Here is a 26,637-nt window from a genome sequence, read left to right as displayed (position 1 = left end):
TCACACATGGTACAAATCAAAATTAAAAACGAGACTCAATAGCTCCAAACCAGAGTTCAGTCTATTATATTACACTCATAAAGGTACCTTATTTCTTATGCAAAGAAATTTACAAAACCAATTCATTGCAAGGCATTTGGGAATTAACCCCTTGGGAATCCAAAGTTGATAAAGAATCAACTTTTCCAAAAAGGAGTTAGACTTCTTGCCCTAGCAAAAATCTGGAAATAGCAGGTGCCCAACATTTAATGAATGGCTCCAGATATTGTGTTATTATGAATATAATGGAATACCATAATAAATGATGCAAATGAGGAATTCGGAGAAGCATGAGATGACAGAAGGGATTCAGTGTGAAGAAAGCAACGAAAGCGAACAATATACACAATGGTTACAATTAACGTGAATACTACACTAAAAAGCAGGAGAATTCAGATTCAGCATATTGACTAATTTTGGTTTGAGAAGACCTATGACTTGAGTTCCTGTTTTTATTGAAATCTAGACGTTCCACAACTTAATTTCTTTTGCAAGGGATCTGATTTCTTCCAGGACCCAGACTAATCCATTCTAGATCCTGGCTCAGGAAGATTTGGTGGGTTATTCCAAAACCTCCGGTCAGATTTCTTCTATTTCCTAATAATGTCGCTCCCTCCCACTCCCCAACACACACACTGGTGGTGAGATTACTGCTGAGAGCACTTCGGAGTCGCAGGAGCTTTAGTAGAAGCAGTAGCTTCTTTCTTCTTCCCTACAAATAGCCTCTCCACACACATCTACCTGCCATTTTCCTCAGTAATTCCGTACCCATTGGGATTCCTTCCCCTGGGACATCCTAACTGGGATTGTCTTTTCTCTCCCGGTATTCTCCCAATTTTATGAGGAAAAAAAATCCAGAACCGTAACCGGTTGGCAAATGTTGCTTAAGTAACTCGCTTCCACCTACTGTGAGGATTCTGAAAGTGGGGACGCCGGTGTTGGGAAGGGAAGTGGAAGGGTCTTTGAAACACCTTTGGGAGGTGGAAGAACACGAGCTTTCCGCCTCCAGGCTGTGGCTTGGGGATGAGGAGAGAAAACACCGCCTTTGCGGAGGCGAATAGAGGGACCCAAGCGGAGAAGTAGAGGAAAGGGGAGACTGGAGGGTCAGTTTCGGACCCAGGCAATCAGTGAATCGATCAATCAGTGAATCCGCGGCAATGAACCAAAGGCCTTTGGCCTGCAGCTTACAATTGGTAAGATAACTAGGAATGAGGAACCCGGCCGCGGCGGGGGCGGGGGTAGCTCCACGCCACCCGAGGCGGGGACCCTGGACTCTCGGGGCAGGGGAAAGGCAAACCCCGAGGTCCCCGCCTCCCTGCACATTCTGTCTCCAACACGTATCCTCCCCTACCAGTATCGGTGCCAGACATCCCCACGGACCCTCCTCAATCTCATCTCTGCTCCCCAATTACCGGCCGGCTCGGACCCACTATAAGGGGCTGGGAGAGTAGAGTCTAGAGTGGAGGGGAGGGGGCAGTTCCTGAGCGAATACAGAGAGAGTGACTCCAGCTCTTGGCAGATAGGTGCCTAGATCCCCTACAGAGCTGATCGCCCTTTGAGCCAGAGGATGCTAATTAGCCAGGCGCCCTACAAGCCCGGGGGAGGAGCTGCCTCTAGACTAGACTCAGTGTCCCCGTTACCCCAGAGGCTTGGGTAGTCAGCTGCTTCCTCCCCAAGCTTGATCATGGAGCTCCAAGTGAACGTGAAGACGTGGATCGAGAAAAACAAATCCTTCTTTCTCCCCCCAGTCTGCAACAAGCTCATGTGAGTCCTTCCTTCCTTCCTTCCTCCCCATGAAATAAATGGGTCTCCGCTTTTTGCAAAGTATTTGTGTTGAAGTGAGATTCCCAGGGCCAGGGTCTTCTCTTGAGGTAAATGCTTCCAGCAGTGGAGGGTGAGAAACAGGTGCAACTTGGGCCTGGGGGATCAGCTTTTCCTTCCTGACAATTGAGTTCAAACCCTGAAGCCCATACTTGATAGGGATAGGAAATCATAACTGGAAGTGCTCTGTCTTGAAGTTCTTAAATAAAAGAAGTGTTTTGAGACAGTAGCGAAAGAAAATCTTGTGTAGCTGAAGGGGACACTCCTCTCTCTAGTGGTAAAAAAAGAAAAAAAAAAAAAAACCGCTAAATGGCCAGGACAGACATAGAACTTAAAGAGACCTAGAGATGAGAGAAAATCCTTTCACTTGAGTAATATCAGCCTTAACAAGCTAGTAAGAATGAGAGAGAGGCTCCAGCCCAGAGAGGAGAGTAAAAAGCCAGTTTACCTTACTCTGGTAAGGCCTCTTACTCTGAGGCACCAACTATCTGGACTAGATGACTTCTATCCTTTTTGCCCTCTGCATTTTAACTTCCTTCCTTAGTGGTTATTTAAGTTTTAGGGTTTTGTTTTTTTAGGGAAGGATAAAGTTTTTTCAAATTCTTTTCAAACTTTTTTCTCTTCCTCATGAGTTGGACCTTATAACTTCCCCTTTTCTCTTGAAACTCCTCTCTGTCCACCAAAGGAATCCCATTATACTGTTTTTCTTTCTCTGACTCCTTCATTGACCTATTAGCTCATCTTTCTCCTCTCACCTGCTACATGTGAACTTTTCCTAAAGTTCTGTCCTCAGCCTTTGACCCTCTTTCTATACTCTCTCTCTCCAGCTGTGAGGTCCCTTTTATTTTTTAACCAGACTAGTGTTTTCTTTGGAGCTGGGGACTACAGCTGGGGAGACTCCTCCCATGGTGAGTGAAAGTTGCTGTGCAACTTCTAGTCTTACAGAGTTCTCTGGGGACATTGAGAGCTGAAGTGGAGAAGGACTCTCTGGTCCATATCCAGATAAGCAGATCTGAAGGAATCAGGACACTTAAGGCAAGAAAAGACTCTGTTTCTCAAAATAGAGTTTAAGCACTTTCTTCTGCCTGAAACCATTCCTGATCGCTCCCCAAAGTTTGCCCTCACTCCCAAACACATTGGATTGATTGTATATGTATGTGTATACATACATATATGTATATACACATTTTGTATGTATTCACATTATATTGTGCTGTATATATTTTTAATATGTACTTGTTTTTTTCCCCATTAAATGTAAGCTCATTGTGAATAGAGATTATTTCATACTTTGTACTTCTGAATGAATTAAAAACTTGTTGATTGGTTGATTGGTGGCATTAAAAGCACTGAATCCAATAGTTTTGAAGAATATTTACTTAAGAGAATAAAGTGATGTATTGCTGAAGATGTCTGAGGTTCAGCTGAGAGTGCCATCTTTTTTGGTAGCATAGTTTATATATATATATATATATATATATATATATATATATATATATATATATATATTTATAGCCACCAGTGACCACTCCTCTGGCCTCTAATCTCTAACCCAGTCTCCTAAATCTTCCCAGGAGACTCAAGAAAACCCTCAGATATGCTGGTCTCTTCCTGACTGAAAAGTAATATAAAGAAAGACATTATTTCCTTACCGGGGGAATGCAAAGACAAGCTGTTCTAGGTTCTTCAGTCTCTCTTCCTGTTTAGGAGAAATTATAGTTGCACGATGGAGCATGGTAAACATCAGAACTGTGGTCATCTTGTTGTCATGACTATATATGGAGCCTGTAAGACTCAAAATACCTTCCTGTCCCACTTGTCTCCTGCCTGGTGAGAAGAGAAACTGGAAAAGGGCTTTTCAATCCTGAGCTGATCCCCTTTTTTCCAAGTGATTCACTGCCAAAGGTTGAGTGAAAATCCATCCTTCAATAGAATCCCACTTCCACTTTACTGAATAGCTAGCTCCTTTCCCCCTCATCCCCTTATGGAATTTAGGAAATGAATGAAAAGTAGCCATACATTTGCTTCAAGAAGAATTTGATTGGGGACAGTTAGTTTAGCTCATACATATATAACAACGTTGCACACCAGTGATTACTTTCAAATTCTCTTTCAGTCTCTTTTCTTCTCAATTTGGACCTTTTGCTTCTATTAATATCACTTCCCTTTTTCTCTGGAAATTCCTCCCTACCCATCAGAAAAACTCTAGTATTTTGTTTTGTCCTCCAACTTCTCTCCTTCATTGGCTCATCTTCCTCCTCCCACATTCGACCTTCTACTTGCTGCTGGATGTGAACATTTTCCAAATTTCTACAGCCTTTGACCTTCTCCTTTCTGTACTCTCTCCAGTGGTGAGCTCACTTTTATTTTTTAACCAGATCTGTTTTTTCATTGGTGGAGGGGACTACTGTTGGGGAAACTCCCTCTACCAATGGTGACCACAATTGCTTTACAATTTCTAGTCTTTCAGAGTTCCCTGGAGGCTTGAGAGATTAAATGACTGACTTGGTTCTCATAACCAAAATATGAGGACTTTACTGCCAGCTCTATATTCAGACTACCATGCTGCCTCTTAATCTCATTCATTTTCATTTGCCTTTCTTCTATGAGGTGACTTTCTAATATAGTTTTAGCACTGTCCTATTTTTTCTTTTTCTCCTTCCTTCTTTTTTCTTTCTTTTCTTCCTTCCTTCTTTCTCCCTTCCCTTCTTCCATCCTCCAGTCCCTCCATTTTTTCATTCCCTCCTTTCTCAATATCCCCCTTTCTTGCCCAGGCTGAAAATGCATTGGCCCTTCATGGGCCTGATGTCCCTGCTGATCAGCACTGAAAGTTTTGGTCTGCTCCAATTCCCATCAAGACTGATTGACCTCTCCTTAGGCAGTCTGGTGGTTCCTGGATCCTAAAATGTCACCAGATGGACGATAGACTTAGAACAAACACCCAATTTGCTCTGTTTTTATTTCTACTGTCACTTGGAACTCCTGAGCCAAAGTGATTTACTAGCCTCAGTTTCTCCCAATAGCAGGAACCAAAAGTGTGCACCACCCTGACCAGTCCTGACTTCTTTTTCAAGTTTTGGTCCCACAGCTCTGAAAACCTGTTCGATATTTTTCCACAAGATGGTGCCATTTCTCCAAATGAATTACATCTTTTCCCTCCACCCTCCATATTCCTACTTCTGATTGCTCTATCATTACTTTTCCAATCATACATGGTCCAAAACTTTGGCATTACCTCCATTCCACAGAAGCCCAAGGGAATCCATATTTTCAAAGTTTCTACCATTCCACCCTGCCTCTTACCCTCCCCATTTACTCCATAGGATTTAGATTTTTCAAGGAATTTTAAAGGTCATATAGTCCAATCCTTATCACTTGATAGATGGAAAGACTGAGGATCAGAGAAGGAGTTTGTCCAAGGTCTTAAAAGTAATGTGGCAAAATTAGAATTAGAATCCATGCCACTTGACTCCCATGTCAATGCTCTTTTTCTTTCATTATGCTAACTTTTAATAAAAGCCTTACCTACTTCTACTCTCCTTCCACCTTCTCATATTAGCTACCTATCATATCTAGTCACAACCACCAGTCAAGATTGATGGAGAGTCTTATCATAAGAGACTCTTACCACTTTTTAAGGCATAGAATTTAAAGAGTTGTACCACAAAATGGATTTTCCCATAGAAATGTTATAAAAGCTGGTTATCTTCCTGAGTGCTATAATTTAGTTGCATTTGAATTGAATAGGTTCACTGCCCTTTGTAAACATTGTTTTTATAGGATGATGAGGTCCCAGCTCCAAAATCACAAATGAAATTTGCACCCACTTAATTTTCAGTGTATTCTCTTTGATACAGGTACTAAAAACACCCTTTCAGAACAAAATATAGGTAGGCTAGGACTGAACAGAATGGAGCTTTACAAAGAACACTAGAGCTTTGACTCAGAAAAAATGATACTCCTGTGAGGCAGGAATGAATGCATTCTTCCAGCAGAAGAGATTAAAAAATAACTAGGGTCAGATCATAAGGGAAGAAAATGAGGTAATTAGATGGCTCAGGTGGACATGATATAGGAGAAGGATCCTAAGCATCAGCAAAAATGGAGAGAGCACTGACCTGGAAATCTTGCCTTTTTCCTTCTTCTTTTTCCTCCTTTTTCCTTTCTTTTATGAATTTAACAGACACCAAATAAAATGAATATTTCCATATGTATTATAGAATAGAAAGAAAAAATCACACTGAAATTGTGAATCTATTATATAGAGCTTGCTTTTCAAGTATGTAATAAATTCAAAATTTAATTTCCAAAGTGGCCCGCTTGTCTATGATTCCTTTTGGCTTCCATTCTGTTATAATTTAGGGGTTAAGGGAAGAATCTCCTTCACCTTCCTACCTCCCTTTAATTGAAAAAATATTGTCAAGATATTAGGAGACACCATGTTTTCCAGAGTTAAGGCCCAGCAAGCAGGCTGTGTCCTGAGCTCAGCCTTTGCTGAGCTCAACAATCCTTTGCGCTCACCCTCTGGATGATCTCAGCCACAGCAAAATCCCCCAGTTTTTATTGGTCATGAAGTCTATGAATCAAACTGGGTACATTTTTGCTTTTACCCCTCATTGTCAGGACTATAACTCACTGCATAGCCATAGGTATAAGTACTGAGATTTCTCCTCTTTATTTCAGGGACCCCCGCCCCATCCATCCAATAGGGACAGGGTCCCATTGCTTGCAAGCCATTTCCCTCACTTTGAAATTAAACTTCTGTTTGATTCCTAGCTCTCCTGTGTTTAGTCTGCTGTGTTTCGTTCTGGCCGCCGATAGGTTAGAAGCGATTCCATTCAGTTGGTAGTGTAAAAATCAAATTCTTAGAACAAATATGCTTAGTAAAGCCCCCCCCGCAATTCCCATGTTGACCATGTACAAAAATGTATGTCTTTTCACTTCACTATGCATAAAAGTCTTCCCAGATCTCTCTGAAACTGGTTCCTCTATTATTTTTATGACACAATATTCCATTATATTCTTATGCTTTAATCTGCTCAGCTGTTCCCCAAATGATGGATACCACCTTAGGTTTCCATTTCTTTGCCATTACCAAAAAAAAAAAAAAAAAAAAAAAAAAAAAAAAAAAAAAAAAAGCTGCTATAAATATTTTTGTACATATGGGTCCTTTTCCTCTTTCTTTGATCTCCTTGAGGTATAGACCTAGTAGTTTTATCTCTAGGTCAAAGGATATGTACAGTTGTAGTGATTTAAGGGACATAGTTCTAAATTATTTCCTGGAAGCCTTTTCATCTGTCAACCAGGAGTCTGTAGTTTTTTAGTCTCAGCTCTTTCTGCCTCACTAGATTTGAGATCTTGAGGAAACCAGTTTACCTCATCTGGTCGTCTATAAAAATGAAGAGCATAAGGTTAGATGATCTCTAAAGTTCATTCCAGAACTAATATTCTGTTTTGTTTTGTTTTTTTTTTTAATTCACGGGACCAGGCATAGTGCATAGGGTTGGATTCCTGGTAATCTCTCAAACTGGAACACTAGCAAAAAAAAAGCCATTCTTGTGCTAAGTGAGCTTTGGGGTGTGCAAAGGTTCCTCATCTTTTTCAAGCAGTTAGAGAGTTTGACCTTAAGCTTCTGAATAAGTAAATAAAATTGACCCTAGCCTTAATTAGGTTCTCTAGTCAACCCACAATGTACTTTCCATGTGCATTTCAGAGGAAAGACTGGCAGAAAAGAGAGGATATGGCAATTAGGCCTTGAACCCTAATGGACTTTCAACCCTAGACAATCTCAGATGTTTACACAGACAGCAGAAAACATACTTAGAACCAAGTGAAAATGAAGCTAAAACTAACCAGTAAAGCAGAATGAAGATTATTGTCTTTGTTTTATTATTAAAGCTTTGTATTTTCAAAACATATATATGGGTAATTTTTCAACATTGATCTTTGCATAGCCTTGTGTTCCAGATTTTCCCCTCTTTTCCCCCCACCCCCTCTCCTAAATGGCAAGCAATTCATTATGTTATATATGTTAAAATATATGTTAAATCCAATATATGTAAACATATTTATACAATTATTTTGCTGCACAAGAAAAACCAGATAAAAAAGAAAAGAAAATGAGTAAGAAAACAAAATATAAATGCACAACAACAAAAAAGAATGAGAATGTTATGTGGTGATCCACACTCAGTTCCCACAGTGTTCTTTTGGGGTGTAGATAGCTCTCTTCATCACAAAACCATTAGAACTGGCCTGAATCATCTCATTGTTGGAAAGAGTCACATCCATCAGAATTGATCATCCTACAATATTGTTGTTGCCATTTACAATGATCTGGTTCTGTTCATTTCACTTAGCATCAGTACATGTAAAAGACTATTGTCTTAAGAAGAATATAATGTGGAATGTGATAAAGAAATTCCACTAGATTCTATTTTCTTTTCTTTTTATTTTTTGCTGAGGCAATTGGAGTTGAGTGTCTTGCCCAGGGTCACACAGCTAGTAAGTATTAAGTATCTGGGGTGAGATTTGAACTAAGGTCCTCCTGACTTCAGGGCCAGCACTCTATCCACTGCACCATCTAGCTGCCTCAGAGTCTATTTTCATGGTTTTTGTTTTTCATTGTTTAAAATAAAGCCAGTTGTAATTATTCTTTTCTGAAGATTATAGACATTGCTCTTCCCAGTTCTATCTTGGAGCAGATCCTCTAAACCCATTCTCAAATGACCATCTCCCATTTTCTTAGATTCTATCCTCATTACCTCTACATGTTATTTGCAGGCATCAGAAACAACTTAAAGTCATGTTCGTTGGAGGCCCAAATCAAAGAAAGGATTACCACATTGAGGAAGGAGAAGAGGTAGGAGCTCTGGTGGGAAGGAGGGGGACGTCCCCTATATCTTGAGCAGAGGAGAAGGGCTTGTATTCATCCACCTAGTTGTGTCCATACTGGCCAAGTGTGCAATTTGCAGAAATGTGGGACTGGTACGAAAAGTGGATAAAAAAGAGAATGATGGGGGTGAATGAGCCAGAAGTGTTTTTGCTAAATATTCTGAGAAAAATCTGCTCTTCCCCATCATCTTCATCATTTTCATCATCACCATGACCACCCCACATACCTTCATGTGTAGACATAATCACTGAAGGTACACACACACACACACAAATTAGCTTCTAGCTATTATTATTAGGTTACTTCCTCCAATTACCATGTTTTACATCATATCCCATACCCAAAGTCTTCTGTAGCCTTAGGGTGATGGAAGAGAGAGGTACAGTCTCTGCCTTCAGTTGGCTCAAGTTCTGATGGTGGGTGGAAATCCTCAACTTATATTTAATATGACATCATCAATAATTATACAGAACAGATTAAGATTCTCGAGACCTACTCGGAGTCAGAGAAGACATTCATTCATGTTCTGCTGTTTGTCTCCAAGTGGAAGTCCCTTCCTGAACCCTCTCCTCCCCACAAACGCCATTCACAGGGATAACACTGTAGAGAAGCTATGTCGGAGGTGTGACTGGAAATGAGAAACCCAGGCTTAATATGGTAGGACAGGCTGGGAAAGGAGACGCATGTGTTTAGAACCTTATTCTGAGCCCAAAGTAGGCAATTTCTTGGAAATTATGTCATAATATCCTCAGTTCTTCTCTATAAAATGGGGATAATTATAGCAGTTACTTATAGCAGGTTGTTGTGAGGATCAAGTCAGATAACCTATGTAAGGTGCTTTTCAAGCTTTAACAATGCTATTGTGATTGTGATTGTTATTAATATTGTGGCTCATTCCCTTGTCCTTTGGGGAAATAACTTGAGGAGTGTAGTACAAATGAGTCCCTCATAGTCACCCAAGGACCAAGACACCATCCTACAGCACTCCAGACATGGTCCCCAAAGAACAAGGAGATGTCTGAAAGAGCCTGATGATGTGCTGATCTGTGGATTGCTTCAGTACTTCAAAGAATTAGCTACATAAATATTTAGACCCAAGGTCAGACAAGCAGAAGCTACTGTGAGATCCAGCATAGCCCCCTCTCCCTTTCTCTACCTGCTGCCTCATTCAGCTAGTATGAATTGAAAAAAGGCAGACCCAGTTCAATGTTGTTCTGAGACAGATGAAATAATAAGATCTAATATTCATAGAATGCTTCTGTGTGTCAGGCATTGTGCTAAGCATTTTACAACCAGTATATCATTTGAACCTCTTAACAACTCTACGAGGTAGATGTTATTATCCCCCTTGTACAGATGAAGAAACAGACAGAAGTAAAATGGCGTGCCTTTGTCACACAGCTAAGTAAATGTCTGAGACTGGATTTAAACTCAGATATTCCTGACTCCAGAAACTCTATCTATACTGCACCATCTGGAAAGATAAATATGGAGACATATAGATAGGCAGAATTAATGGAGCCCATGAGTACACTAAATCCTGAGAAGGAAAGCAGAAACAGCTAAGTGATACAGTGGTTAGAATTTGGGACTTAGAGTTGAGAAGACTTGACTCCAAATACTACATTGGACATTTGTGAGATATATGATCTTCAGTAAATCACATAATCTCCCTGTGCCTCAGTTTCCCCAGCTGTAATCTATAGTGCTATATAAATATTCTTGTCTATGGTATCCATTGGGTACTTTATTTTATATTTCTTGTCCATGGTATCCTTTGGGTATTTTATTTTATATTTCTTTCTGAAACCAAAAAACTTTTTTTTTTTGTCCATGGTATCCTTTGGGTATTTTATTTTATTTTATACTTCTTTCTGAAACTAAAAAAAAATTTTTTTGGTGAGGGGGAGCAGTATAGTTAACTGTTATTTTAGATTGTTTACTATTTGGGGATTATTCTATATTTAGGTATAGGAATGATCTTCAAAACCATTGAGATCAACATTCTCCTTTTATAGATGAGAAAACTGGAGGAAACAGTATGGTAAAGTGTTTTGTCCAAGATCCCTCAGCTTATACTAAGTAGTAAAGCTGGCATTAGAACACTCAAAGACATTAATCCGGGTTATTCATTAGATGATCAAATACTGAAGCTGAAGCTTAAATACTTTGGCTACATAACAAGAAAATGGGACTCACTGGAAAAGACCCAAAAAGATTGAAGGCAAAAGAAAAAGAGGATGGCAGAGAATGAGATGGATAGAGGGTGTCATGGAGAAATGAACATGAGCTTGGATAGATTTCAGGAGGGAGTGGAAGATAGAAAAGCCTTGCATATTCTGGTCCAGAAAGTCACAAAATGTTGAATGTGGCTGAATGTCTGACCATCACAATAATCTCTGACTTCAGGCTTTTTCCAAGACACCATGCCTTTTCTCCCTTCTGCTAGAGGTGAATTAGGTCTGGCCCTTCTTTCTTGGAACTTTTTCTTTACAGATCATTACAAAAATCAGATTTTAAGTCTTCATGGGGTTGTAAGCCCCTAAGAGGGTGTTCCTTCCTATGACACAAACCTCCACCTCATATATCTAGAAAGTGGGATGGTTTCCCACAATGATCCAAGAGCTTAACATCCTGTGTCTCAGGCTCTAGTTCTTCCTCTTCTGTTGTGTTCACCCAGATCCTGGGGAAAGGGCCTACAGGTCAATGTCATTCCACAGGGCTCTTCCAAAGCATTTGCATCCCATTATTGGGAAATCTGCTTTTTTTTTTTTTTAATTAAATTTCTTGTGCCAGAGGCCTTTTATCTTTCAAACTCTAGCCTGATTTCTCTCAGTGGGTCCTGCAGCAAGAATTCATAGACCCCCTGCTGTCAGTCTGTCTCTCAAGTATTCCTAGAACCTGTGGATTATTTGACAAGCAGAGGGAGAAAACAATTTCCTCTTTTTCCTCTTCCTCCTCCTCCTTTTCCTATCCTCAGGGCTGATTTCAGTAAACACTATTAATTAGCTATTTAAGAAAACCATGACAGGAATAAAATGCTTGGAGAACAGCTGCTCTCCCCTCCCTATGGAGATAGAAGAAGACTCATACTTCACTGCTCCCCACAAGTCAGTCTAACAGTTCTCCAGCCTTCCACCTACTATCATCTTTTTCTGGTACTTTTTCCATCCAGTCACTAAATCCTCAAGAAAGTTTTTTATGTGTTCTCTCTCCTATGAGCAGGAATACCTCAAAGTTCACCAGGGACCATACATTACATTCCCATACTGCTTTCCTCACCCTCCCTATGCAGTGAAAATAGGATTATGCCCATTTTATAGATGAGAGAACAGAAACTTGGAATTCAAGTCACAGAGACCAAGCTCACATTGGTAGACTTGGGACTCAAACATAGTTCTTTCCAGCTGCTAGTCCATAGTTTCTTCCCTTACACGCCACTGCCTCCTTCTTGGGCAACATGTTCATGATAGGGCTGGTTTATCCGTAGGCTATCTGTTCCATGCTTACGGTGGTCTGTGGCGTGTCCGTTGTGCCTGAGTATGTGTGTTTGAGGCTGGGGCAGCTCCTAAGTCATTTATAAATCATAAATTTATAAATCTTTAGGGGAATTTTAACTTATTCTTGGTAATTCCATCAGCCCTGGGCAGTAGTGAGGTTCTGGCATATCAGGATTTCCCAAACACTCACCATGTTCTCCTGGCGAGGATTTAACCGCTGCTTCCTACCTTAGATCTTTTACCAGGTTGAAGGTGACATGGTCCTTAAGATCTTGGAGCAAGGCAAACACCGAGATGTGCTCATCCGCCAGGGGGAGGTGAGTGGGAGATGGGGTTTGCGCCTGGGTCCCTCTTTACATTGAGACCCTGGGATGACTAGGTAGGGAAGGCTCTGGTGAAGACCCGTGACAGAAGGTGTTTCAAGTCCGCCTCCATAAGGTGGGATGTGGTTAGGGAAGGCTAGGGGGTCTCAGCAAGAGGAGAGGGCTAACTCAGGAAGTCTCAGGGAGGCAACCCTTCCTTGGAGCTTTCAAAAGGAGTTTGGACACTTGTCAGATGTGTCATGGTAGTATGGGTTGGGTGAGATGGTCACTGAGGAACCTTCCAGCGCTCAGATTCTGTGATTGGGATACACTTACAGGGCTAATCACCACCTTGTGATCCACTAGAGGGCCCCATATGTCCATACCACTTATATATCCCCTGCATTCTCTGCTGTCAGTGATGGTTACTGGTTCCCCTTTAGCTCATGCACATGAATCACTTGGTCCATAGCCCCTTTGTTCATGGTCTTAGTGCTTTTCTCATTCCCCAAGATGAAATGTGACTAGCCAAAGAAAGATTAACCCATGAGTAGTTGCTCTCCTGCCAGCTTCCTTCCTCCATCCTCAACTGAGTAGGTATGGTGGCCGAAACCCCGACTGATGTCACTTTTCCTATTAACTATCAAAAACCATTTCCTGTCTTATCTCCAGATATTCCTCCTGCCGGCTGGCATCCCCCATTCCCCACAGAGGTTTGCCAACACTGTGGGGCTGGTGATAGAGCGAGAAAGACTGAAGACAGAGGTAGATGGGCTCAGGTAACTAATCTCCATCTCCTTTGGGGTTTGGGGTCAGGCCTCCACTCCAGGGAAACCGTGGGGACACTTGTATCCAAGAGTCTGAATAATCACAGCATTGTTTAGTTATTGGGTGAGAAGGGGCTACCTATAGTGACAAAATGGCTCAAATCTGAAACCCTCTATTTAATAACAGGATAGCTCAGTGCTAGGTTAAGAAATGTGTATCACTGGACTGAATAGAAGAATAATAACAATAATAGAATAATAATAAATAGTATTTATGTAGCCCTTTATGTTTTGCAAAGCACTTTACAAATATTATCTCATTTGTATGATCTATGGGTAGAAAGAGCGTAGAGTGAGCTCAGTGACCTTCCAAACCACTGACAGTTTGATAATGCTTTGCCCTGTACAGTAACAGTGATTCCCACAGTGGTCACCGGCAATCCAAATATGGTGTTTTAGTGCTCTGAATAAGGGAGGCAAAAAGAATGTCAGAATGAGGATCTTAGAGACCTTCTCACTCAAAGTCCTCTTTTTATAAATATGTCTTAGTAGCCACTGATGTAGCCATGATGGACTTGGGGCCACAGGACAGAGCTCAGAGTTGTCCTAAACATCTTTCTAAATAAACCAGGGGCTCTTCACCTTTTCTAGGAAATCAATTTTTTATCAACAGGTTGATAAAGTTTGTGGATTTCTTCTCAGAATCTCACTTTAAAGTGCAGAAAATAGAATGAATAGGATCACAAAGGAAAATGAAGGCTAATGAGAATAAGAATACATTTTTTCCATCCATGTTCATAGATATCCATCCAAGGACCTCTTAGTAGGTCTAGTGACCAAAGGGAGAGAAGGTGGAGAGACAAGACTGGGACATGCCTTATTCCCTACTCCTTTTCTCTCTTTTGGGCCTCAAATAGTTGTCCCACTTCCTCCTGGGGAGGGAAGAGAGGAAGAGAGTAGGACCATGAACTCTGCTTACAGAACTTAAGCCCTGGAGGAATCTTTCTAAAAGATCTGTACCAAGTCTGGGCTCTGGATCTCCTCTCAAGGAGTTTACTCCTTGAGTAAGGGAGGGAGGGGAGAATGGACTCACTTTCAGGGCAGCATACAGAATCCTTGAGAGCATCATCAAACTGTGACAGCAGTCATAAAGAAACAGTGTTGGGGCACTTTGGCAAGACTATGACCTGGGGGACTAGGGAACCCAAGAGAGAAGGTATGCTGGAACAATTCCTTAGCATCTTGTAAGAATCCTTGTTTCAAGTTCAGAGTTCTGGCCCATAACACATTGACACCTACCATTTCTCTCTGCAGATATTATGTTGGAGATACAACAAATGTCCTTTTCGAAAAGTGGTTCTACTGTGAAGATCTTGGCACACAACTAGCACCAATAATCCAGGAGTAAGTGAGGGTCAGATAAGGATGGAGAAGAGAGGATTTCAGCCCCTGTCTCCCTAATGGTCTTGAGGTTCTGGGGGGAGGGCATCATTGTTTATATCCAGAAGGCCATCTAGTCCTTTGTGTTTATGTAGTGTAAGCCTTCTCAGGAGGAGCCAGGGCTCAGGGCTATTAAGGATGATTTTCTTAAGCATTTGCAGGTTTCAAGGGGAAGAGTTGGGATTCAATCCAGGTCTTCTGATTTCAGCTCCAGTCTTCCATCCATTTTTCCAGCTGCTTTTCAATATCATTTGCCTTCCCCTTCCCCCCCACCTCATCCTCAGCACATTATGCTTAGTTCAAGGTTGGTAGTCTCAGTTTCCAGTGCTCTGCCCAGAAATTTAGAAGTAGCCTTGCTGCTAAGAAGGACTGGGTTTTAGTAGTTAAAAAGAAAAATCCAATTCCTTCTCCAAGATTGTCTTTCATGATTTCCCCATAATTCTTAAGAGTCAGAACTTCCTCACCAGAAGTAAAGCTTACAGGAAGAGAGAATAGGGGTCTCAAGGGATGATAGTAACAATGAGGGTGGAAAACAAATATAGGAGAATGCTTAGATTCCTGCATGACATGGGCTAGATACCCACGAGGTTGTGCCTATAGCTTACTTAATACCTCGTCTCTGTGCCTTCTCGGCTTTTCACATGTGGACATAGATGTGTGTGACATGTGTTATGAAGAAGAACCAAAGAGCACAAGTCACAAGGTATTTTTACCTCCAGGTTTTTCAGCTCTGAGCAGTACAAGACAGGAAAACCTCGCCCAGGTAAGGAAGTTTTGAGTGATCTTTCTGCATGGGGAGTAGGGGTGGGAATGCCAGTCTATATTTTAGGTACTGGGGCATTATCTCTTTGTCTGAAGCTTTTCATTTTTATCTTCCTCACAAGTCTACCTGCTAGGAACCCAGAGAGTTCTCTCCATCCCTCTAAAATACCTGGAATTAAAAAAATAAATAAATAAATAATATACCTGGAATTCCCCCATTAGAAATTAATTCCTTTGGGCATGGTAAGCTTGTCAGTTTTCATTTGCCTCTGAGAGAAGTCACGCTTTAAGCTATTAACCCTACCTAGCAGGAACTGCTAAATTGGTGAACACAGAGCATACAGGAATGGGACTTTCTTTCTACTTTCTCCTCACCGTGCTCTGCTCTTTCTATATGACATGCTGAGCAGTTACTTAGTTGGGTCATGTAAGGGAGCAGAGGGCTCTAAACATGGTGTGGAGGAGGCACTGATTCATTAGTCTGGGTTGTAGACCAGCTGCTCAAAGAGCCACCCTTCCCCCTGAGCACAAGGACTGTCATGGAGCCACTGGTCCTTCAGCAATGGCTGGCTGACCATCGTGGGGAGCTACAGGGAGGGAGCACCCTCAGCCTGTTTGGAGACACTTATGAGTCACAGGTAAAAAGCCTATGCTTTTCTTTGGGGCTAGGCCTGCTAAGAAGAAAGGAGGGATGGTCAGAATGGGAGCTAGTGTGAAGGGCTCCTGGTGTACCTATGACTGTTCGGGTGCACACAGGAATACACACGTCAGCATCGATGTATGCGTGTGAGCACAGCCGAGTCTCCCTGTGTGGGATTTTTGTTGAGGAGTGTGAAAACAGTTCTCTAAAAGGCACAAGTCTAAAATGTATCACCATAGCACAAAGGGAATGGAGAGGAGTTATTTGATAGTCATACTAACTAGCTGACTTGCTAAAGAGTAAGCAAGACAGCTCCTTACCTGGGTGTGTGCATCTCCAAGGGATTAGGACTGGACACTACAGTGATGCAGAAGAGGGACAGCTTTTCTCGGTGAATCAGAGATGAATCAGATGAATGAGCCCCACAGAGATGTTTATTTTCTCCTCTCCCCTAACAGGTTACAGTCTATGGATCTGGCAGCAGCAAAGGTCTTAAATTGGGTGTGGACATGTGGCTATGGCAGCTGGTAAGGGTCCTAGGATGAGGTTGATGGGATCATGGTTGAGGAGGATTTGAGCTAATCCCTCAGAGACTCAGGGCCCCCTCCAGAAAAAAAAAAAAAAAAAAAAAAAAAAAAAGGGAATGTCCAGAAAAGGAAAATCCCTATTTGCTATCTCTGGAAATTACAATCTGAGACAGATATTTGTCCACAGACCTGAATTAAGCTCTTAAGGATTTCCATTCTGGGACAAACACAAAGGCAGATCTGGTTCTGGCTTTCAGTGATTATCTTTTTGGAAAAGACAAACACAGAATAGCATATAAATGTCCCCAAGATTACCTAGGAAGCACTAACTGCAGTCTAATTCCAGTGAGCAGCTCATCCAGGTTACAGGAGGCCACTCCTCTGCAGCTCTTAAGATTCTTTTTGTTTCTTCTATCTTAGGAAGGGTCCTCAGTGGTGACCATTGGGGGACAGAACCGAAGGCTGGCATCAGATGACAGCCTCCTTGTGCCCAAAGGGACTGTGTGAGTAACCCTTTTGAGGATGCCTCCAGTCAGAGACATTTCCTCCTGGGAAACACCTCTTTCTCCCAGGGACCTATTCTTTGCCTCCCCATTGTGATCCTTAGTGATCTCTCCCAATTATCCATCCTCCTCTGGGTCCTTCCTTGAGGAGTCCATTACCTATACATGACCATCCATTCCTTTGTGTCTATGAAGGTACCTCTGGGAGCGAGCTCAGGATTGTGTAGCTTTGGCAGTGACCCAGAATCCGGATAATAAGAAGCCAATGAAGTAAACCTCTATAATAATGAATGACCTTGGTGCCATCTTTAATGAATAAAACATGTCACATAAAAAAGTCATTATTTGGACCAAATTTACCTTGCGATTCTTCTCCTCTGTGCTGACTCCTGTCTGGATCCCTGTATGTCTTTTCCCTTCTATTTGTATATGTCTTATCTCCTCAATTTGATAGTGAATAAACAACTTGGAGAGTGCTAAGCACAAGTCAAATCCTGCCTGGGACAATCATTAGCTGTGTGACCCTGTACAAATGACTTAACTTGTTTTTCTAATCTGTAAAATAGAAGTGAGACTCTACTTCTAAAGACCTTTCCACCCTTAAATCTCTGATCTTATAATTCTCCTCATACCTAATATATAGAACAAAATCCTAGGATCACAGGGTTGGCCTTCTCAAAGCCATTTAATCTGAAGCATTGAACTTCATGTGGTTTGTGAATTGCAAAAATATTGAGGTTATAAAAGCTGTTGCCTCTGAAATTAGGGTTTATGAAATGCCCGAGGTGAGCCTCGCCCAGTTCCTGTCCACTTAGAAGCCTGCCCCAACTTAGGATGTAGTTCTCGTACAATTCTTAGAAGTGGCTTCAGTGATTCAGAGGAAATAAAGAAGTAACTGGCATCTTCAGTTCATCAGCTGTGGCCTACAGTTGTGTGTCACAGAAGCTTCCCATCTTCCAAGAAGAACGATCACTCAGCAGGGGTTCTCAAACTACGTCCCACAGGCCAGCTGAGGATAATTATCCCCCTCACCCAGGGCTATGAAGTTTCTTTATTTAAAGGCCCACAAAACAAAGTTTTTGTTTTTACTATAGTCCGGCCCTCCAACAGTCTGAGGGACAGTGAACTGGACCCCTATTTAAAAAGTTTGATGACCCCTGACCCAGAGGCTCATAGTGAATATGGACAGCCCACATTACAAACAAGTTTCTGCAAAGGGGAAAATGGTGTTGAAGACATAGTCAAAGAAGGTCGTCTGGCCATATGGCTGGTGGTGGATAAACAATGGCTTGCCCCTTGACTATTTTCTTGCACATAAGAGAACTTAAGAAAAGTCTGTAGTACTTTGGGAGGGACTCCTTGTGGGAGGCAGCTTGGTGGTGCAATGGACCATGTTGGCCCTGGAGGCAGGAAGAATTGAGTTCAAATCTTTTCTCAATCATTTATTAGCTGTGTGACACTGGGCAATCTTACAAAACTCCAGTTTCCTCATCTGTAAAATGGGAGTGATGATAGCATCTTTTTCATGTGAAGATCACATGAGAAATAAAGTGTAAAGAACTTTGTAAATGCCAAAGCTCTCTATAAATGCTAGCTTTTATTAATTAGACTAATGCAAAGATGTGATGAGAAAGTCAAGGAAGAGCAGGAATGGATGGTTTATGGTCTTTGGAAGAAATACCTATCGGATAATATATCCTTTTCAGGACTGGAGTAATAGTATAGTAGTAGTTCACATCACACTTTATGTGAAGATCGCGTATTTTAAAATCAGCCGGAGTCAAGAATTCAGGTTAGGGGAAAATCGTCAGTCTTTATTCTCAGTGAAGAAGGATCGGAGGTGGAAGAGAATGGGCAATAGCAATGTGTATAGCTGAGTCAAGAAACTAGCTAGATCAGCAGCCACACAACCAGCAGCTAGGAGTATGGACCCAAGGTCAATCTCTCCCAGCTTCTCTTCCTGTCTCTCTCTGCCTCCACCCACCAAAATCGTCATTTCCAATAAGACACATCAGGACTTGCATGGAGAATGGGCGGGGGCCATTCTTTATCCAATCATGTATATTAATAGAGTATAGCCCAATTACTATTTAGCCTCACTGGGACCTCAGTGCATCAACTCAAGCCTCAGCCCATTACAACTTTAGTTTACCACATCATCTCATGCGATCCTTGCAAAAGTCGTGCCTACCTCTGGGATAGGGTCACTCAAAGAAAACTTTTAAGTACCTCGGTCTGTTTGGATTATCATGTCTACCCATTTATGTCACCGTGAGATGATGTGGACACAGTATTTATTTCCAGTACCCCTGCTCAGCTCTCCCAACCCTCCTGCCAGGGGGCAGAGGGAAGGGTGGGCACAAGCTCTTAGCCCTGGCTTTTGTCCTGATTCCAGGTAAATAGGATTCAGGTCACTGAGAGTGAGTCTCCAAGCCAAGATCCCCTGGGAGAGGGGGTTCACAAGTCAGTCTGCCAGCACAAAGTGAGGAAGGGTGCCAGAGGGAAGGGAGTTTAAAGTCTTCCCTTTCTTCCCTGCAGCAATCACCTTCTACTGTTCAGAGGAGTGAAGATGGAGGCACATTATATGATTTAGGATCAGAAGGAATACATATACTAGTATTCTGGGGTCTATGAGATAAAGAGGAGGGAATGGTTGGATTATCAATTAAATATCACAGAAAAACCCTGTTTTGGGATCAGTCAATATACCACTTGTAGCATCTCCTAAGCTTCTGGACCCAGCCTGTGGAATGACCTCTTGCTAACCCAAAGGCTTTGGAAAGGAGAGGTCTATTGATCCCAAGATGCTAGAGTTCACAATATCTTTTAGCCATAAGTACCCATTGGTCTGCCTAAAAACCTATTTCTCTGACCAACTGTGTAGGGTCCTTGGTGAAAGGACCATTTGTCTGAATCAAAGCACCTAGGGCCCTTACAACAAAGGAACCTAAATGCTAGCCTCTTTCTCATAGGGAGACCCCAAAAGAGAGACTGATTTAAGGAAATCGCAGTCTCACTTTTATTTTTCCTTGTTTTTCCCTTGAATAAAACCTGAAGTAGGAACAACTTGGATAAATGGGCTTTGTAGATTCAACATCAGTCTCTAGCACTCACATCTGTTCTATAACTGCTATTCTAATAGTTGTTCTCCTCCAAGAACTTGGGAATTGACAGTTCATATTCTTTGATGACAAGGATGTGATTTCATTGATATGGACATTCCCTCCAGCATTGAAGACTAAAATCCAGTCAGGGCTCCCCATTCTAATGAACTCTAGTTTGTCTTCCTGTAATCCTTTATGTGGGTGGGGAAAGCCTTTAGAACTCATCCTTGCATAGATAGTGGACAAAGGCTGTCTATAGCTTATCCCTCCTTCTTACCAAGTTTATCTTTTCCATACATACATCTTTCTGATAAAATCCTGATGACACTCCTCTTATGTAGGTTAAATTATCACATTAAATTATTTTAATAATTATCACATTATTATCACATTAAATTTATCATAATTTACCAAAGGTAATCTGACCTGTTTTCTTCCTATTCAATTCTCTTAGGCTTATTGTGTCCAGTGTCTATCCAAATATGTGTACTAATGGACTAACTTAGTTATCATCCAAATATATATAATTTGAACAATGAAAAATTTTTATCCATTTAAGTTTTCTATATGGTTTCCTTATATAAATTTTCTATATTTCTATAAGTTAAGAAAGATTGACAAAGGTTCTAACTAAGAGTAGTCTTCCCAAAGACATTTAAGGATAAAACAAGGATGAAAACATGGCTAACAAGGAAGACAAAAAATGAAAAGTGGATTTTATAACAAACTTATTCATCATCAAAAGTGAAGTTATCACATTTAGACTGATATCTTAGTCCTCCTTGTGCTACATTATGGGAAAATAACATGAATATCCCTTCAGGAAATGGCCCTGAAGAAAACAAAGATAAGCACAACTGAACTAGACAAAATATTCATAGAAGTTTGTGCTAAAGGTAACATAATTACAAAATCATTAGGGGCTTATTTTTGAAGATGTATGAAACAGAAGATAATACCAAAGATTTGAAAAAAATCTTTTGACTACATCATTAACAGAAAAAAAGCTTTCCAAGTGGGTAATTTTACACACACACACACACACACACACACATATATATATCCCTACTTACCCATCTCTACAAAATCTTTATCACATTTAATCTACACAGCGATCCTTGAAAAAGCAATACAAAGTGATTTTAGGCAGGCTTTCACAAATTATAATCTACAGAAGACATTTTTTTTTTCTTTATGTTTTATTGACCTCTTTTGCAGTTTCTTTATATCACAATCATTCCCCCAATATGCCTCCCATTCCTTTTGTGTCAAAGGAAAAGATTTAAGGAAAAGTGACCAACAAAGTGATCATGTCTCACAGCATATTTCACTTTATGATTCACCTCTCTATCTAAAAGGAAACACGTAATTTTCCATATCTATTCTCTGAAAACAAGAAAGCTCATTGAAATGAAGTCAGTTATCTTTTAATGTGTCAAAAGGTATGAACAATTCTAAATTTTTTCCAGAATAGGACCAATTCACAACTCTATCAATAATGTACCAGTTTGCCATATATTATGTTATTTTAGTCATTAAGTATATTGCTCTCCTGGTTTTGCTTTCTCAGTTCTATTATTTCATAGGAATCTAATTGTATTTCTCTAAATTCATCTTCATTTTTAAAGATTATTTTCTTTACATTCTATTCTTATACATTCATATACCTCATTTGGTTCAATTATTCCCTAATCAGTGGGGCATCTGCTTAGTTTTGGGGGTTTTCTCTCTTACAAAAGCACCTGATAAGAATCTTTTAATATATATGAAATTCATTTTCTCTTTTTTACTTCCTTAGGGGACCTGATCAATAGTGCAATAAATAGGTGAGAGAGTATCCTTTAATAATCCCAAATTATTTTTCAGAACAGCTGGGTCAATTCACAGCTCCACCAGCAGTGTACCAGTATGCCTCTTTTCCCATAAGCTCTTCAATTTAAGACTATTTCAATCTATCATTTTTTCCCCAGTGTGATGAATGATGAATAAAACCTCAAAGTTGTTTTAATTTACATTTGTCTTATTGATAATGGAGCATTTTTATATTGTTATTAATGCAGTTTGCTTTTCTTCTTTTGAAAGCTTTTTGTTCATTCTTTTGTCCAAGGTCAAATCCCTGATGAGAGTTTAGAACTGCTAAAAGATATAGTTGTAAGAAGTACAGCCTTGAAAAAAAAAAAAGAGAGAGGAAACCAGTTCAGGAATATGAGGACAATTTTCTATGGGTCATGGAGCTATGTGGACAATTAGGTGAGGAAAGACCTCTGGATCTTGAAGGAAAAGGCTCATTCTAGTGGGAATGAGCAGAGAATCGTGGGATCAAACCAAAATCAGGTTGCCATTTTTTTCTTGAGATTGAAGAATAAACCTGGGTTCCAGATATTAGAATAATCTACTTTTCCAATAACCAAAGCAACTGAGAAAAAGAAGCCATGTCTTGATGTCAGTGTAGATAGTGAACTAGCAAAAGAGAGAGTAATCCAGATGATTTGGTAACAGGAATGTACACTTTCCTTACGGGCCAGGAAAAAGTTCTGAAACCTGTGATCTGTGAGAGTTGTCCCCAACAGTGTTCTCTTCCAGCCCTGAGAGAGTTTGGAATGAGGGATGGGGAGGGGACATTTTTCCATCTTGATTGATTTTTTTTAGCCATCTGCAACAGAGAAGAAGAGAAGTCACTGACAGCAGTAATGAGTGCCACTCATAGGGCAAGATGGTTGGCTCTTTGAACAGAAACTAATAAGGTGATCATGTGGCTTGAACTTGATCTGCTTGCTGCTCCACCTATTAAAAAGCAGAGGAATGACTACAATTGATTGAGGCTGTTAGTACGAGCATCCTTTTAAGAGCTTTAAAAAAAAAAAAACTGCAAAAAGTTTAACTACTCTGTGTCTGAAGTATCTGTTGCTGACAAGTATTCAATTTTTTAAAAAGGTTTTTAGTTTCTCTATTTCTTGAACCTCTATATTTCTTGATTTGGTTTCACAGATAAAAGCATGCTTAATCTTAACTGCCTTTGAATAGCAAGTCTATCTCTTAACTGCATGCAAGGAGGAATGTATTGAAGGATGACAATGAACAGCTGGGAATACAAATAGATCAGGATGAACATTTGAGCTTCCATCTAAGTTAGCCAGGATTTCATCCTTAATTGGGGGCTTTGAGCTGAAAGTAAGAGATGTGGTTTTGATTAGTCATAATATTTTATCAACTTTCCAAAAGGCAGAAATAAACTAGATCCAGAGACTTTATATTTTTTTCATTTCTCTAGGGTAAAAAATAAGTGAGTCTGAGCATCATTTTCCCTGTCATATTACTTGTTCTCACTTATCACTTTTTTCTTTCCTTTCCTTTTTTGAAAGTAGTGATAAGAAAATAGGGATCTTCGGGACCACATGGTATATGGAGAACTAGGTGGAGCTGGTACTTTACTAAATTCTTCAGGTGAAAGGGAAAGCCTGCAGATAACCAAAACTTAACCATGCAGTGCTACCAAGAGTGGGATGAAAAGGGTGTAGGGAGGTTTTGTTGCCATCAAGATGCCTAACAAGAGAATTCTTTAATGTAGAACAAAGGAACTGAATCAGAAGTCACCCCATTACATTGACTTCACTTAGTCTTTTTTCTTCCTACATTGATATGAGTTGACAACTCATGAGCATTATGGGAGTTGATGTGCTATAGCAAATTGCTTTTGAGGGTATGAATTAAAGATGAACTTCAAACTAGTGACCTCTCTAGTTAGTTGGCCTTGGTACATATCACAAAAGAGGTTCAGATGTCTCCTGGAACGATCCTTTTTTCTGATGGAGCAAGATGCCAGATAGTAGCTGGAGTCCAAGAGTGGTTGCAAACATCAGCAGGGCAGTAGAGACAACCAGCAGAGAAGAGGACAGTTTTAGCAGGAAAAGCAGCTGGCCCTTTGATGTCAATAGAGGACCTATGTAGACCCAGTAGCGATGAAGACATGAATTGCCCTTCCACACATGTAAGTCCTCCCTCACTGGTGTCATGTTAACCTGGAGTATAATGATATATCTTTGGGTATTTGGAAATCTTTATAATTTGTCATGCTATCTTGTTTAATTGAATGATTTGAACTAGTGTATCCTTTGGTTGAATTCACCAGGGGGGAATTCTAGGTTATGGTTTTAAGTGGATGATGACTCATAATTTAAGTGGATGATAAGCCTGGGATAGCATTTATGAAGGGTTCTGGAGGAAGCATGGACATGTTAAGGAGAGTACCCAGGAGGAACCAAGAATTGGTCTAGGCAAAACTTGACAAGGTATAACATAATAACCATACCACAGTTTGTAGCACAGCCAAGATTGTGAAGAAATGTGCATTATTAAACGGGGAAGCCAGAATACAGTACTACTCTATTTTCCCCAAAGTTCCAGGATCATCAGAAACAAAAGGCTTAGGAAGGTACTGTTCTGGGAGTATCCCTTATTATAGCTGCCAAAAGGTTCAACTAAGCCAACTGGGTGAGCATCCCATGTAAAAATATAGACAGCTGTCCCCTTCCTCCCTCACTTTCTTCCTTTCCACTTGGGTCGGAGGGTGAGGAAAATACAAGTCAGCAATTTGTGTCCCTTCTGAAAGCTCACTAACTTTTATTTTAAATAGTGATTATAATAAAGTTAATTGCTTAATCATTTCTATTTATCATTTCTATCTCTGGATTTCCTTGCACTTGCAAAACAGTCTTATCAATGGCTGATTATTCCAGATAGCAGCAAATGTGGTTAGAGAAACCACGTCTAGAAAAGTGCAAGAGGAAGTGCTATTATTCAAAAGATCACAGTCTTTGGAGGAGACATCCTTGTGCCTTGGGAGATGATGGAAAATTACCCACTACTGAATAGGAACCTCATTCAAGAGACTTCTCTTCCAGATCAGGTATTATGGGCTATAACTCACTAAAAACATAAATGTGAAGAACCTGTAAATAGCAACCCCCGTTAATGTGATGGCCCTATGTGAACCTGAGTCAATTCAACAAATCAATTCAATTTAATCAACATTTATTTAGAGCATTTATTAAGTATCAGGCACTCTGCTCTGCAATGAAGTCTACCAAAGGTTACCAAGTCAGTCAAGAGCCTTGATGAAGGCAAATTATCTAATCTACTCAGCACAGATCTGATTTATTTCTTGCCCTGTGTCTATTCATTTCTTTATGATTTTTAGGAACTAGAAAGATGCACTAGAATGGGCAGGTAATTGATTGGGAAAGTCCAAGTACATTACATTAGAGTAGTGCCATGTCAGGCTGAATGAGCAGAGATGCAGCCAGGCAGGGCAGCAGAGGGGTCCTGGCAGCCAAACTGAGCTGGATCTCGGGGTAGTCTGGTGACAGCCAGCAGAGAGCAGGGGATCATAGGAGGAATCCAGTTCCTGGGAAATAAAGGGGTGAGGCACCAAAGCAGTGACTTCAGGCTCAGGAACAAGACAAGAACAGTTAACAAGGTGAAGCAGCTTAATTACAATGGACAATGTAAGAGTCTAGTTACTAGAATTGAAATACAAGCTCAGCAAACAGTAGATCTGATCTGATTGGTGCAAAGCCCTCATCTATGAATCAATTCAAATCCACAAATATTTATTAAATACATGAACTGTATTAGGTGTTGGGCATACAAGGATGAAATATATTATTTTCTGCCCTTAGGACTTACAGTCTAAGAAGGGTGATTAAACATGTACACAAATAAATGACATAAAAAACTAAAAGGAAATGTTTAAAGAAAGCAAATTTGTGGTGGGAACAATGATTTTCAACTGAGGAAAATCAGACCAGAGATCTGGTCCATGAAAGATCTTTCCCCAACCTGGAGACTGGACCAATCCCAGAGTCTCAGTACATGCCTAAGACCCATTGTCAGATCCCTGATCCCAGAACTCAGAACAGGTTGGGGGTCAAATGAGCCATGGTGGTAATGTAGGGACAGAGGGTCACTTATCTCTCCAACTCTCAACACCTTTCCCCAGATATACAATCTTCTTCTGGAGGCAGCTCTCTGTCCTTTTCTAGATGTAAGGGAGAGGAAATACCCCCAACTTTGGGCTCAGGGTGTCCTCAGGAGGTTGGCCAGAACAAAGAGACGGTGAGAATAAGAGGAGTTCCTCTTTTTCTATCGATGAGTTTAAGATTAAAAATTCACAGATATTACATAATCGACTACTGTCATCTTATTTCCTGGGGTTGGCAGTCAGATTTCTGATTAGCACTATTGTTTTCAAGCGTCTAGTTCTGCGCTGGTCACTGAAGGTAGCAAGATGAGGGACGGGAGCCTTTGAAGTCGCCTTACGTTCTCTGAAAGCAGTGGG

At 40.6% G+C, this 26,637-nt stretch overlaps 1 protein-coding gene across 1 annotated transcript; it reads left to right on the top strand.

Moving 5' to 3' along the window:
* The first annotated feature begins 1,428 nt into the window (after positions 1-1,428).
* HAAO (3-hydroxyanthranilate 3,4-dioxygenase) lies at positions 1,429-17,487 on the top strand. Its single transcript, XM_003758327.3, has 10 exons — positions 1,429-1,803; positions 8,644-8,722; positions 12,489-12,572; positions 13,230-13,336; positions 14,639-14,728; positions 15,484-15,527; positions 16,019-16,164; positions 16,625-16,693; positions 17,114-17,196; positions 17,392-17,487. The coding sequence occupies exons 1-10, from the start codon at positions 1,724-1,726 to the stop codon at positions 17,468-17,470; spliced, it is 861 nt and encodes a 286-aa protein (XP_003758375.1). The 5' UTR covers positions 1,429-1,723; the 3' UTR covers positions 17,471-17,487.
* Positions 17,488-26,637: the final 9,150 nt, after the last annotated feature.

This window comes from Sarcophilus harrisii, chromosome 2, assembly GCF_902635505.1.
Source record: "Sarcophilus harrisii chromosome 2, mSarHar1.11, whole genome shotgun sequence".
NCBI lineage: Eukaryota > Metazoa > Chordata > Mammalia > Dasyuromorphia > Dasyuridae > Sarcophilus > Sarcophilus harrisii.
This window is presented reverse-complemented; position numbering and strand designations above follow the sequence as displayed.